General features: G+C 40.6%; 1 protein-coding gene across 5 annotated transcripts in view; it reads right to left on the reverse strand.

Annotated features, from left to right (window-relative positions):
• Nucleotides 1–16,050, reverse strand: part of GFRA1 (GDNF family receptor alpha 1) — a 147,634-nt gene that overhangs the window by 41,700 nt on the left and 89,884 nt on the right. For all 5 annotated transcript variants that reach the window (XM_080597630.1, XM_080597631.1, XM_080597629.1 and 2 more), the window contains one exon: nucleotides 67–176. In XM_080597630.1, coding sequence (XP_080453756.1) covers nucleotides 67–176 — 110 coding nt within the window. The remainder of the gene's footprint in view (nucleotides 1–66; nucleotides 177–16,050) is intronic.

The following is a 16,050-nucleotide window of genomic DNA, read 5'->3' on the forward strand; positions in this document are numbered from 1 at the left end:
AATATTGTTTGGGTGTTGTTTTTTTTTTTAGATCAAGCAAGCCCCAACCCCTCCCTGCATTCTTACCAATAAGCCCCGAGTAAGCAAGGAGGCAGTCAGCGTAGTTCTCCTTCAGACAGCTACTAACAGACCGTGACTCAGGCTGGCAGTTTGTGAAAAAATCTGCAAGGCGAGATCTGCAACATGAAAAAAAGGCATATCTTTAAAAATCAAGCCTGCAGGCATTCTTACCTTTTACAGTCTTTTTATTTTTCAACAGCACTTAGTATTTTTAACTTCAGTATACATTGGACACATTTCAATTGATGAGGGTCTCTTTCCATATTCCATTTCTGAAACCAGAACAAAAAAGTGTAAGAAAACAGCAAAAAGGGAGAAAATGACAGGGTCATGCACGCCCTTTGCTAAAAGAAATGCTCTGCATTTTCATGCCAAAAAAAAAAAGACAAAGAGACATTTTATCATGAGTGGTCATTTTGCCTGGATCTGAACTCTGGAATCTGTTATTCTATAGGAACAGAACACAGTTTCTGCTAGTTTACTCATTACACAAAACTCTATGTTTTTGCTCCCTGAGCCCTCTTACTCCATGACTTGAGGCAGGACCTGCTTTAGTTCTGCCCTGAATTCCCAGGGAATGGGCTTACCCCTGCTCTGCACTTGCCTGCAGAGCCAACTGGCTGAACTGGGCAGATCCAGATGGCATGATCTACACACTCCCCTGGAGCAATGGTACTGAGAATCTATCTGTTCTTGTAAAATGTGCATTTATCCAAAGCTTACAGTATTGAGCTCAGAAGTAGTGAATGTGTGCTCTGCATCCACTTCTGCTACTGATTTTTTATCTCTGCTTACCTCAGTTACCTCATTTCCAAGAGGGGGAGAGCACTGCTCACCTATGGAAAGTGCTTCAAGACTAGGGCTAAAGCTCTATCTCAATTAACAGATTATTATGACTTTGGAAACCAAGAAGAGAGTTCCTAGCAGCTAGAAGCTGTTCTGTTGAATTGCACTTTAAAGGCCATGTAATGCTCCCATCCAGGTCTGTAAAATTTGAGAGGCTTCACTGAGCTGAGTCAAGGTCCACATCCTGCAGTCTATCTCCTGCCCATCTTAACCTTCTCTCCTCGGCTGTGATTGTGTTTTCAATTGGACTTGTAAGCCTCTTGGAGCAGTGACTTTTGTTTATTTATGAAGTGTCATTTAGACCTTTGACTCCATGAGCAAATGGTTTAACCTCCCTGCTTCCCTTTTCCTCCGTGAAAAAGGAATGGAAGTGTTCTCTTGCTTATAACAACTCAGAGTGGTTTTTCAGAATAAGATGTTTAATCTTTGCAAAGCCCTTTCAAAATCAGGATGCTGTCATATATGTATTTCCATCTCTGCTCTAGCATTATGTAGATTTGCAACAGAAATGCTCTTTTTTAGTTTTGCAGCAAAACCACAAAAGTTAGCAGAAACAAGTGATTTGCACAGATTTTATTTGTTGGCATGCTCCAGAGACTAATTATCTTTGTTTGCTTTATTGTTTTTCCTATCTCAGAATGGGAACATCATTAATTGGCATGAAAATAGTGATGGGCAAACTTCAAAAGGTTCACAGGCTTAGTTTGAAAAAGCATCCCATAAATAGATTGTATGCAAACCACACCTGAATTTATCTGAGCTATTCTCATGGCCTCTTTTTAATTCCATCCATAACTATACCATCACCAGCAAATCCATGGTTGCCTTCAAACCACAGTCAACTGTCAGGTTTTCACTCCCTCCCTTCACTTATTTAACCATTTAACCTTGTGATGGACATTTGTACCTTTAACAGCTTGAGAGAGTCAAGCTCTCTGCATATCCTTCAAGATGCCCTATATGTTCTATGTGTATATGTTCTAGACTTCCACAGAATCTCCATTTTACTGGTGTACCTACCAGGGCACAAGCTGAGAAGACAGATTACAAGGGATGGGAAGAGTTAAATAGCACCACGAAGAGAATTTCGGCAAAGAAACCCTATGTCACTGTGGTGACTCCCTCTCTGTCAATAATTAAGACAATAATCCAAAGATCCAGCTTTCTGGGGAACTGGGAACAAAGATCATTTACAGTTTCTAAGGTTTCTATAAATCCTACTAATAGCAATCATTTCATCGTTCTTAATTGTACAGTTCTCCCTTAGATTATTATGTGCATTGGTCCAGAAATATATACTCCTTTTCTCTGAATGTAAGTACTGATAACTATGGAATAAAACCAACCAGTTACTACCCTGTCTGCTTGAATAATTTATTTGTTGTAGTAAACACTGAAGGAAGCTAAAATTGCTCTGCTGATCCCTTTGCGTACACACTGATTTCTGTGTTAATTTCTGAAGATTTTTTTGTGGTTGTATAAGGTAATAATCTGACAAAGTTGCACGTTTAATTTTTTATAAGCCAAATATAGTTCAGATGGCTCTGGTCCAAGCATTACTGGACATAGTCACACACCTCTTCTCTGAGGCATCCAAACTTCATACTACCAAAGTTCTTACTCCCTCCTGAGCTGTCATTCATGTGGATAAACTTCCACCAGATATAAAGTTAAGACCAGCAAATAAAAACAGAGACAAGTGTCCACCCGCCATAAAATAACTCCACCATGCTCAGTGAAGACCCGCTCACTGATGATCTAGCCCCTGAGTTTCCAGTAGAGTGACACCAACAAAAGTGTCCTCATCAGCAATACCAAAACAGTGGTACTGCTGCTTATCTACAGAGAGACAAATTAGCCTAATTAGAAACAGTATCATTTATACTAAGTTATTGTACATGATTATTAAGATGAGTTTGGGTAAAAGGCATGCTTGATAAGTAATCAGATGATAGCAGTCTATTTAAAGAAAATGCATATTGTACCAACTTTGTGCTTCTTCAGCAGGAAACAACTTGAGGTTAGAAACTTGTGGGTAAGTGTCTAACCCCCAGCTGAGCAGTCTGGTATCTAGAGGACAAACAGTGCTTGCACCATGCGTGCCCATGGTTTTACATGTGCAATGTACATACGTGTACCTATTTACTAGGTGGCTGGATACAAAACCAAGTAGTTTTTATATTGTGCATAACACATAGCAGGAACTATTAATTTCTTTCTCCATGTAAGAATCACAAATCCTTTGTGTTCAACAGCATTAATGATTCTTTCCCTTGCATTAAAAAATAAATAAAATAAATAAAAATATAAATAAATAAATAAATAAATAAATACAACTGAAGAGCACGACCCAGAAATCTTCTTCCTAGGAAGAAAAAAAATCTTCTCTTTGTAGAGAAACAAACGAACAAACACAAAAATAAAATTAAATGAGTTTTAGCTTAGCTAAAATGAAAATCTTCTCAAAGTACACTGTAGATCTTCTGGAAAGCTTACTTTAAATATTTCGTATAGCAGTAACTGAAAAAATAAGAATAATCCTACTGGCAAATTCAAAGAAAACCTGATCAAAAAACAAACAGTCTTTCTGTGAATACGAGAAAAAAATAGTCGAACCTACTGCTCTCTAATGCTTTGTGTTAGCACCAGTAAAATAATTTGTAAAAGTTAAGAATACAAAGAAAACAAAGATAAATTTGTTTACCTTATGATACTAGTTCTTCAAATACTCAGCAGGGTAAATCAAAACTCAAATTTTGCTTACAAATAAGGTTTGTTAATAGCAGTATTGTGTTTAATCTCCTCATAATTTTTGAGACAATTTAATTTTATATTAGCACAGCTTGTTGCATAGGCAACATTGATTAGGTTTTCACTAAATTTATTTTCAAGGTTTTGTAGAAGTTGTTTAATGCTCTGAAGTTATCTTTGTTATTTACCCATTCTCCCTCTTTAAAGTTGGCCAACTCAACTTCAGCACTGGCTGCACAGAAATGCAGGATGCAATATCTGAAAGTACAGTCTAAACAATGAAGTTGCAGATAATTTCTACAGCTGCATTTTCAGTTTGGATGCACTGTAAACCATGGCCTACTGGAAATCAGCTTTATGAACCAGATGTACCTTTCCAAAAGTCACCCCCTATTGCTGGGCTATCAGGTGTTGATTTCCCTTACTTCTGTTCTTCTGGCTCTATGAATCTTCAACTGCTTGTAGGCAGGGGCACTAGAGAGAAATCTCTCTTAGGTTTCCCTTTGCAGTGGTGATCTTCAGCCTGAGAAGAACACTAAATCTGAATTTTCTGCTGATTGCATTCATGTACACTGCCATGCCCAAGTGAGTGGTTACAACTTCTTACCCTGGTTATGAACATGGGCAGCTAGGGCTGCTGTCCTCTGTTCACCTCCATGATGTTGGGTGAAGTCTGAACATGCTCACTACCGCCTCTCTTTACATTGCTGCTTGTGTTTAGGCATCTATTTATGGCTCAACAACAGTACCATAAAGGGTTCGTAAATGCCAAAGCTGAGTGACTGGAGTGACTACACTAATTAGTTAAAGCTGCTCTAGCGTCTAGACACCATTTGGCAGATGCAGTGCAGTCACGTAAGGGAAGTGTTGCATCAATATTCAAAAGAGAAAAGAAATATAAATCTGACACTGAGAAATTTCAGACTAAGTCAATGAATATGTGTCAGTGTGATAAATGACACCATTATAGGGGGAAAAAAAAAAAGCCAAAATACTTGTTCCTCTTTTGTGGGGGTCAAATGCAGCATCTTGCTCCATAGCTACAAATAGCTCCTGTATAGCTGGGGTGGTGCTATGTTTGTCTGCTGGGATGCAATACGGGCAAGAGGGCTTGATATGTGTCCAAACTAGCAGGTTCTTTGGTGGAGGAGCTTTTCATTTTCTCTTTATTTCATAAACACGTAGTGAGTGGGCAGCGAGAAAACAAGGCAAAGACTACATAAGAAACTCTATCAACCAGTGAGCCGAAAAAAAACTCAAAGCGTCTCCATCACTAGAGAAATGATCCTCCCTGCACCTAGTAATTTAGAGTCAACCCATCTTTGAAGACTGTTTTTCATTAAAGGCACTAGAAATGTGCAATAGTAGTACATGTCATATCTCCTTAGTTATGGACACACACTACTGAGAACCTGTGAGCAACTATGAATTTTCGCCATTTTTGATTATTTCTTTAAATGGGCATTTTTACATATATTTATTGAACAGGAACTTAAATTTCTCTCAACAGAAACATGTTGGTTTTAATTTGGCTGTCATCCTCCTCAAACAGTGACCGTGTCAGGGCCCTGAGGGCCCTAACGCCCCTGCCCACCCCCGGGGCTCCCCCACCTGCCCATGGCCCCCTTCAGCCCTCCCGGGCCTTCAGTCCCTGCCCCAGTAATGCTGTAGGGTGCTGCCCTCCAACCCCCTATAGCCCTGCCCTGCCTGAGGGCCACACTGAGCAGGGCCACTGGTCCTTGGCCAGTCCCTGTCCCCAAAATGGTGCCCGACGCCCGGGGCTGCCCCTGGCTGTGGCTATGGAACAAGCCCGGCCTGCGAGCTCCTGGCCTGCTCATCCCAGGGGCCCCCACAGAGCCCCTGGCCCTCGCTGAGCCCTGACACACACCTCAGCATTCACACCCTTTCTGAAGTAAAAAAGGCATTTTTGAGCATTTTTACTTCTTTTTGAGGGGTAAAAAAATGTGAAGATTAAACAGCAGACTATTTGGCTCCCAAGACCTGAATACCAAAAGCTGTTTCTCTCATGTGAGCCGATCCAAATCTTTTGTAAAACCATTGCAGAAACCATTGTGGGATCTTTGATCCCAAACATCAGCTACTAGCTGGAAGAAGCTGGGTTTTATCTGTTTTTGCTTCTGTTTCGTTATTTTAAATGACTTGTAGCCTAAGCCCACGCCAATATTTGATTCCAGATTTGATTTATCTTTAAAAATTGTGTTGTTTATCTGGAAGTAAAATACAGACACTCCTCAATTACATACAGGCTGCCTATCCGGGTTGTGGAGTAACTGGCTACAGAAACAAAGAGCAGAGACCACACAGGATTCATCCCGAGGCCTCTCGGCTTCACGAGTGCTGGCTCCGGGCACCACGGCAGCCCACCAAGGCTTCCTGCTCCAGATGAGCACCCGTGCGTCGCCCCAGCAGGCTTCTGCATTGCTGGCTGACTGCGCCGTGCTCCCCACCTTGCCTGATGCCACCTGCGTTACCCAGGCTTTCTGCTTACAGGGCATTTAATATCCCAGTTAGCGGAGAGCTAACTACTAGAAAGTCAGTCACGTAAAATTAAGAACACTTCCACCTATGCATATTTATATTTTAAAATAAACAATAGAAATGTATTCTTTCTATTTTTCTACTAACTCATTTTTTTCTGATTAAAAAATGCCCTAAAATAAACATACTCTACGCCTGGTTTCTGTTACTGTATCTTACACAACGCATAATAAAGTAAGTCACATACCATTTGCCTTTAATCTTATCCTTTCCCATTGCTCAGGTTATCTGCAAGGGACCTGTTAGATCTTTTTATACAACGTCTGCTACAGCAAATCACAAGACCTTACCAAAACACTAATCTCATAGTTTACCAGTGTTAGTTAAAGCCTCTAAGTAACTCAAGGTCATGTGTTAGAGTAATTTTATTCTAATGTATTAGGTCTCCTTTGGATTTCAGGAAAACTGCTAAGCTCAAATGTGGTCCTAAATAAGTATGATTTATTTGCAATTGGGGAGTATAAATATTTTTATACCACTGACCTTTTGTGTAGTAAAACCAATTTTGAAAAATACGGTGCAAATCCTGAGCACAAGGTAATGCAATAAAGAATTAGAACAGTGATTTTCTGATGCAGTGACACAAAACAGAATTTTCTCTTTCTGCTTGCAAAAAAAAAATTACCTCAGACCATATTTTAGAGGCCTGTTTGAGAGAACATCTGGAAAGCATTCCACAGGAAATCAAACCTATATTAAATATGTTTTGTGGGGCTCTGTTTCCTTGCATTGACTTTAAGCATGCATAATGTGTTTCTGTCTTCTCAACTGCAAAGAAAACACTTCTCTGCGCATCTTCTACAAACTGATAGGCTGAACTGTCAATCCATGATTTCTATCAGGGAATGCTGGTAAGATTTCTATTTAGTCTATCTGTAACAAAGCTCTCCAATAACATGAACAAATCCACTAGCTACTTTCAGAGTACCAAGAGATTGTATATTTTCATTTTATTTCATTTCCTTTACGCTGTTTAATTTTAAGCTTCTAAATATAAATGACTGTCATGTTTAAAGATGTCCAAGCCCCAGAGTGTCTCTTGATAGCATGTTACTCAGGAAAGAACTAGTCCATTAGGGATAGAGTTGTTCTCACTTCATTAGCTGGGCAGACAGGAGTATCTGAATTACAGACTGGAAACCTAAGAAAATCATTGTCACGCTCAAAGAGCAAGCCAAAGAAATTAGTGCCACAGCAAGTCCTTGAGTGTGCCACTGGATGCTCAGGTGTTTATTAACAACCATATCATGAGTGCACGCTGAAAGGATGTGGTTCCGAGTACCTGAGAAAGACATCTATGACAATAACATTCTCTGTAACCACTTGAATAAACTATAACAAAATATTGCTGGCTCAAGCATGAAACAAAATTGGAGTCTGGAGATGGAAAATAATCTAAAGCAAGCATCTATACAAGCATCTAGATTCTCTGTTTACTAGAAAAGTTCCCGTTGGCAAAAATATGATGCACTGGATCATCAGGTTTCCTAAGGTTATGTAGGGATTCTTTCTGCATTCCAACGTCCCTGCAGTGGCATCCCTGAACAGAATAGCTCTGTATTCACTCCCAGTCTTTCCTGACTAAAGGAAAGAAAGGGTGCCCAGTGCATCCTTGCACTTGATTGTTCAGGGCCTGCAGCCAACGTAGCTCAAACTCATCCTTAAGCTATGCTAAAAGCTGTTCTGACTTCAGGAGTGAGACAACAAATTTCAAGTCAGAACAACAGTAGATAAAAGCAGATTAGAGTCTCTTTTGTTGGGAAACTTTTTGTGTCATGCACAAAACATCCCCATCAAACAGAAAGTCCCCAAGTTCTGGCACTAGCAAACCAGGATAGCATTGATCTTATTCAACATGTTTTACTTGGTTTTAGAAGATACACGGATATCCCATGCTAGTAAGAAAAGCACTGATTTACAGAATAGGATTGGAAAAAAAAATCACTTTTACCAGTTAAGGATGACATATACGGTCTAGGAGGTTTGTTGTTTCTTTTTTTAATCTCCAATGTCAAAAAAACTGAACATGGCCACAGCAGCTAAGAGAGCTGACAGCCTGTGATACATCCAGCTGATTACAGAAGTTCATCTGAAAGACACTGTCCATTTTGAAGAATTCTTTGCAGTGCTGCATGATGACCAGTTGCTGAGACATATCTCCAGCATTTCACAAGGCCTAATTAGAAAAGGGAGCATCGTAACTGACAGGACAACCACTGTAGTTTGTGCTTGAATTGGAGCAAAAGAAAATTAACTAAATATTCAAATAATACAGTCAAGATTTAATTTAACAGATGTCTAACTCATACAGACTTTATAATATAAAAGCTTATTTTAATGGTTTATAGCATGTGCTTGAACAAACATACTGTAAGCACAAATATGTGAATGTAAGGGCATCTATTAATAATCTTTGGCAAGGGTCACATTCATCTCACACAGAAAATCTATATTCAACAGTAAACACATATCAGAAAACTTTCCCTGTGCCACTTGCTTTAAAGCCAGGAGATAATCAAAGCGTAGGAAACAACTACCTTCTGTGCTGAGAAGTCTTTTCAGATATTGGTACATTTACACGTGGCTTTCCACTTAACAGTAGTTACTCCATCAGTAGCATGGTAGTGCTTAAAACACAATGAAAGCAATGCAATTTCTATTCAGTAAACATTAAAATGCTAAAATTTGAAAATATGCATGTGGCTGTCACTTGTTCTGTTGAGAAACAAAGTTTTATTTTTAGTTCTAGTGCTTACATTATCTTGCAGCTATTTTAATGGATGAACTGCCACCAGAAATATTCTCTCACTAGGGCCTGATGTAGAATGATATAAATAACCTTTACAAAGTCCAGCATAATGGAATGGCAAAATTGGTTGACATTCTTTTAATTAGCACTGCCTGAAGATTTACCTACACAGAACAGGAATAGCCAAATTCATCCCTGGAATAAATCCACTGAAGTCACTGATCTCAGAGGAAGTACACTGGGAATGGACTCGATACAATATCTCTGTTATACACATAGAACATATAGTGGTTTCTTGCCTTTAGTATATATGCGGTTTGAGGTAGATGGGGAAACATTTTGATTTATGCAAGAAAATGCTGTTGTGTGATATATATCTCTTTTGCCTCAGAAAAAACAGATTACCCAAATGTGACTGAGTGTATATTAAAAGGGATCAAAAATGTTCTCTTCAACAGATTTAACAGATTAGTGAGTGGAAACTACTTGTGCAAACCAGTGGATGCTGAACTTCTGCTCTCTACAAAAAATCTCTCAATTAACAATTCAACAAATCAGTGGTAGCAGTAGTCTTACTGGAACCCCATCCAGCAAAGCAATTAAGAGCTTGCTTAACCGTAAGAACATGAGTAGTTCCAAATTTAGATTCTATTAAAGATTAATGTCAAATCTAACTTTCCTAGCTTTCAAAAATTTTGACTAAACATGTGTGAAACTGTTTCATTAACAAATGTAATTTCAGCTGTCCTGTGTGATAAAGGAACAAACAAAATGGGTTGAATTCCCACTGCTGTAACCCCCTTTCTGGCTCATGTTTCTAATCTGTATTCTTTTTTTTTTTTTTTTTTTTTTTATAGTATTATACAGGCAATTTTCCTTTCTCACCTAGAGAACAAGCTTTTTCAGATACAATGATGCACAGAGAGGAAGGACCATGTCTGGACGATGATAATACCCCCACGTTCTCAGAGCTGAAGTTTACTAGTGGCTGTGAGTACTTTAACTCGCTGCATTGTTTTGGCTAACAAGGGACTGACATGGAAGATCAGGTATCTAAATATGGTCCATAAAAGTCTAATAATTTGCATCCAATTTTATTTTATGATTTTTCTAACAATCATAAATATTTTATTCCTTCTTTCACTTTTGCAACTCTGCAGAAAGGTAATAATGGATATTCAACACCACAGTTAGCTCTTATCCTTAAAAATTACTTGGGAAGGAATAGCAGGACTTCAGCAATATGAGGATACTGCCAAATCTACACCATGCAAAACATTAAAACAGCTGAACCAAAGAGCTCTGACAACACTTAGCTTCTGTTTTACAGACAATGGGCATAAAAGAATTACACTACCTTTTCATGGTTACATTCCTGGGTTTCAAGAATGAGTGGAGGCACTAGCTGGCTGCAGAAATGCTGCTAGGAGAGTTTCAAGCTTGCCTGCCAAAGGACCTCATTGTGAAGATACTGTCTGGTTACTGCTTCTTAGAGCATAAAAACCCCTGTGCTTGAGGATCTCCTCACTGTTAAAGCACAAAGTGATGTGAAAGTTTGGTGCAGGAATACAGCTGAGCCGTTTTTCTAATTACTATATCCTTGCTTCGCGTCTTTGCTTCTTTCACTGCTCAACAAAATGTCAATCATCCAGCACGCTTTTAATCTTCAAGACCCTCTTAAGCAGAACAGAGAGAGTATAAATGAGGACTGGCCAAGCAGATCTTGGCACTCCAGAACGAGATCTACACTTTAACAGGGACAAAGCACTTGGTTTGCTGGTTGTTCTGATTTTTAGATTCCTTAGGGGTTTATGGATATGTTTTAAAGAGGAACTGCTTGATTCCTTCTGAGTTTTGTTCAGAGGAGAGAAATTTTAAATGTGTTGGGGGAGGGGAGAGTAATACTATGTTTTACTCTGCTAACAAAAGACATCAATGTAATGAATCACATAAAGGACTCAAAAGGAAGCAAGTAATTTGATATTGCAGCATTTTCTACTTTATTTTTCCTTGACTTGAAAGGTTTTTGCTTATTTTGCAGAGTCTGCATTTTTTTTTCTTTTCCAGGCTAGCAATTCCCCTGACACCCCAAACTTCACTACACCATCATGCTCCAAGCACACCAGCTTGTCCCACCTCTCTCCAGACCCCACCATCTGAATTTTTTGAACTGTGATCATTCCTCACTATCAATTCATTTATTAAAAGACAGGTTTTCCACTTTTTCCTCCCTCGCTGGCCCTGTGGTCCAGGCAGGGGGGCTTGGCCTCCCCTAGCCAAGCCCCAAGGCCAGGAGCAGAGAGCAGAGAGTCCCTGCAGGTAGCCCGAGCCCAGGCTACCCCGGTTACCCTGCAGACATCCTGCATCCAGTGCAGGGTGAGTCAGGCAGCACACGAAGTTTCTCGCCCACTCCCTGACTCTGCCTCCAAACACAAAATATAGACACAGCCTGCACGTCTCTCGAAATCAAGAGCATCCCTGTTCTAATGTCCTTAAGAGCATTATGAAAACTACGTCGCTGTCCTGGTTTTGCATACCCACAGCACAACAGCAATCTCAAGGAGCTGCCAGACAGCTTCAAGCGCCCAACTGATATAAATACCCCGGAGGGACGCAAATCCAGCTCTGTTGCACAGAACTGTACCCTGCCACTGTGTCCTTCGTGACAACACCCAGTGGGCAGCCACCTAGAGCCAGGCAGAGACCACGCAGTGCAGCTCAGCAGCTGGCCACTGAACTGTAACTGGTATAAGCTACAGGCTCCGGGAGGGAGCAGGCATCTATGTTTTCCCTCTCATTTTCTGAATTACAGATGATCACTGGACTGTGGCAAGATATTGAGGGAGGAAAAAAGCCACGCGCAGGAGAGCGGTGAGGAGGGGCTGTAAGCGGCTGTAACGGAGAGGATTCAAACGTGGCAGAGAGGCAGTGAGAGTCGGGTAATGACTGGGAGATCTGGGAAGAGGAGATGAAAGGGGACTAAGCAAGAAGAGGCGTGAGGATAAAGCAAGGGAGAAAGCTGGAAAAATGAAAGAGAAGCCTAAGGAATAGAAGAATTGAGGAAAAAGCCCTGTTTCTCCTCCATCTCTTCTCTCTCCCCCACACATCCCTTGAGTGCCCTCCTCCCTGGTACTTGCTAACGCTGCAGCTGAAGCCTCCCTCCTAGCACAAGAGGCTGGGCTCCCCCTCTCCTGTGGTGGGACACAGACGGCTGGCTGCACACTTACAACATCACAAACTTGCTTACAGTCTTTAGCCACCCCCTCCTCTGACAAACCTTGCCCACGAAGGCGTGCAGTCTGCAGCCCGTAACGTGCCTGCTACAGGAGCAGCCCACAGGTCCCGTGCAGAGAAGCCACTCGCACAAACAGGTGCTGGCATGAAGCGCTCGCAGACCTGCACACGGCTTACGGTAAACATGCACAGATACAGTGGCTCCCTTTTCACAGGAAATCATCATAAGAAATTTCAACAGAATATAGAGAAGGAAAATTAATTTCCTGGCAAGTTTCTTGTGTTTGCAGGAAACACAGCAAGCAGCTGAGCTTTTGTTCTAGCTCTTGCTGTGAATGAGCTATTTTACGCACTGGTAAAAATGTTTGCATATCTTCGTGCAAGGTCCTTATAACTGTACATGCTTTCACACAGAACTGAATATCTTTCACACGGAGTTGAATGTGTTCTTGCACCAAAATTAAGACTAAACAAGTGACCAGAAACGATTGACAGCAGTATCCCCAAAGGATTGTACGAGGGGTAAGAACATGCCAATGAATGCCAATGAAAGCACATTTATAAAGATTTGGATCTCTGACTATAGAGTGCCAAATATATCTTGTGTTTGAACTACCTTCTTGCTATTTCGCCATTTTGAGTACAGCAATTGTGGAGGACAAGAAACTTGCATTCAATTACTAGATTCTTATTTAAGAAAAAAATAATCTAAAAAGTCTTTAAAAAAAAAAAGAAATTCTATCTTTCTTTTCAGATCTTTACAGCACATGGCTGTATTGATACTGTTCTATTTTTCTGTTCCGTTAATAAGTAATCTGTCTGCATCATTATCATTCTGCTCAGTGCCTGATGAACATATCCAGAAAACAGTAGTATGCAAATTCAAAACACCAATTATTAAAAAGACCAAACTAATGTCTCACACTTTCATTACTCAGTGAAAACAGTATTTTGAAATACTGTCAAACATGATACTGACAAAAATGAAGCACACTGTCCTGCCTTTTTAGAGCAGAATGATATTTCTAAAGCATGCCAGTCAATTTTGTGAGGTTTAATTTGTGGCTGAAGTAATCAGAAGAGGAGTTTCCTCAGAGGTTTGAGATATTCCAGGACAACTGGTGAAAGTTTTTGACAGTACAATGATCTGCCTTAGAAGTTTTGTTTATGTTCATAATGAAAAAGAATTCTAATGGCTTCTTTTTTTTCTTTTTTTTTTTTCTTTTCTTTCTTTTTACTTAGAATTGACAGGCATGCCTGAGAGCCTCCAATCAGTTTCAGAGTGGCATATGGACTGGGATACAAGGAGAGGCAGCAGAAAAATGAAAATGAAAATGAACCATGAACCATTCAATATTCTGATGAAGTTGAAAAACCAGGACTGTTTATGTAAGTCAGAGTTTACTTGCATTTCCTGACATTTCTGGTCCCTTTTTCCCTCAATCAAGACTTTATTACTGATCGATGAATGAATAAAAAAGAAAAAAAAATCAAAGTGTCCTGCCATCTCAGTTAGGGGCATCTGCCATTTGGCTGAATTGCTTCTCTGCTCTTAATTCTGTTTGAAAAACAGATTCAGTGATACGTGCATCTAAAACAAAGCTTTCAAAGAGCATCCAAAACTGAATGTTTAAATACCTACTTGGGCATAGGCCCAAGTGATATTTTATATGGAGTAGGGGCAGATTCAAATCTTGCATTTCTAAGCGAGCAGCATTTGGAAAACATTTGCTTTCAGAAATCCTTTAAAAACCCTAAGAAACCCTTAGAACTTGTCCCCCTTGTTTTGCCTGGCATTACGAAGAAACTCCAATGGATGTAACGGGCATGCAAATAATAGTTTCTAAATGACAGTTTCACAGAAGTTAGAACATAGTCTCAATTTTTTCTCTCATTTAGATACTTGTTCTGATTTCAAAATGAAATAGAAGTTTTCAGAGTTAGAACTACATGTCTCGTGACTACTGCTTTTAATTACTCTAAACATGCCTGGAATTACCACATAGACTGATATTTATCAATGCCAATATTTTTAATAGCAGGGAGGAGATGTGATCTCTTCTTCCCCTTCTTTCTTCCCTTGCCCAAGTCCCTGTTTTCCTGCAGATCACAGGGAACAAGCCACACCATCTCCCTCTAAGTGCACAACAATTCAGAGACAAAATGCCTTTCACCACATTATGGATAGACTGGAATAGCTCTGCTGCTCTTTTCTCCCCCCTGGGACAGGAGAGGGGGAAGGTACTAACCACACTAGTGGTTTAGACAGCCCAGGAGGCATTAGCATTGACATGGGACAGCCATCAGCAACCCGTGACATTTGCTGCGCCCCGAGGTGCAGGACCAAGCACTGCACTTTGCTGACCATGCCTCGACCCCACAGACATCTGCCTGCCCGTTCCTTCTCACCAGCACTGCCCTGCTCCTGACAGCCAGGACTCACCAAGACATGAAAGGGTCCAAACGTTTTAATTTGGAGTTTTAAAGAAAAGAAGTCAGGGGAAGAACCTGTAAAGAAATTCATTTTCACCCTAGTGTTGGCTGCAACCTTGGGCTACAGGAGCAGCCATATTCCCAAGCTCTGTTCTGCAGTGCTGGAACGGAGAAAGCAGAACACCAGGCCTATGAGGTCAGATTAAACAAAATGCCATTAAAAACTTAGCTGCTGGGACAACATTAGATCAAAGCTGACCAAAGGAAAACACAGTCATAAGAGAAGTAATGGCATTAATTTAACTAAGCAATTCCTGAGCACTACAGCCTGGATAAAAGGAAGAAGTTTACCTATAAAATCCTCTCCCCCACTTCCCTGGCACTGTAACATACTGGGATTTTGGCAGAAAGCACACTGAAGATGCTGCAACTTAGCAGGGCCTGTGCTAAGGAAGACAATCTAGGTAAGACAGTATATACAAGCAAAAAGACTAACACCACAACGTGGAAATGGAAAACAGGTGGTTCTGCCTCCAGAACCAGTATCCAGCTTTCACAGACTGCAGCAGCCTTGAAGGTGCTGAACGTAACTCACTGAACTGCAATGAAAACTCTGCCCTTATTTAAAGCTGCTCTAGTTTGTGGCAGCAGGAAAGTGGCTCCTGACTTCCCCCAGCCACGGAGGGCAAAGCACTGCTGCCTCCTCAGCTGGCAACACCTCGGGTATGTGTGAGGTGCTACGGCTACAAATTCAACATCACCAGTGGAGATCTCATAGCTGGACTTCAAAGTATTTTACCAGGCATATGTACTTACTTATCGAGACATATATATACATATCTTCAGTATCCTTGACATTTTACAATAGTGTTTATTTCCTTACTTGCAATTCACAGATTTTGTTAATCTACAGGGAATTTACATGTTCAAAATGCGCATGAGTTCTTGGGCTTAACTTCATAAAGATGACATTAGCACAACAGCATTCTTATATAAACATACACGATGCTAAGTAGGAATAAAGCATTTCCTACGGGCAGAGGAAGTCCTGTATGGCACCGAATAAGCATCGTGTGACAACCTGCAGAGAACTTAATAAAAGCAGAAGGACACAGTTTGTCACGTGAAGCAGCGCCCCGTAGTGCCTGGCTGTGCTGAACACACAGAGGGAAGAGACTGGGAATCAGGTCACTGAATCTATGACCCTCCAGTTGTGTCAGCCCACCACTTTTGTCAGGGGAGGGGAGATAAAACAATTCCCAACCTAAAACAGCTCTAACAAGACCGTGGGATCCAGTCCACAAATGTGGACTCCTTTTCTTTCCGTGAAGCTGAAGTCTGCAAGTAGTCTGTTTATTGTGACTATATATAAAGTCCACCACGTGGCTTGCATCCACTGTTGTTAGTGCTCACTTGCT

The sequence above is a fragment of the Anser brachyrhynchus genome (assembly GCF_964034855.1).
Source record: "Anser brachyrhynchus genome assembly, chromosome: 6".
Lineage (NCBI taxonomy): Eukaryota > Metazoa > Chordata > Aves > Anseriformes > Anatidae > Anser > Anser brachyrhynchus.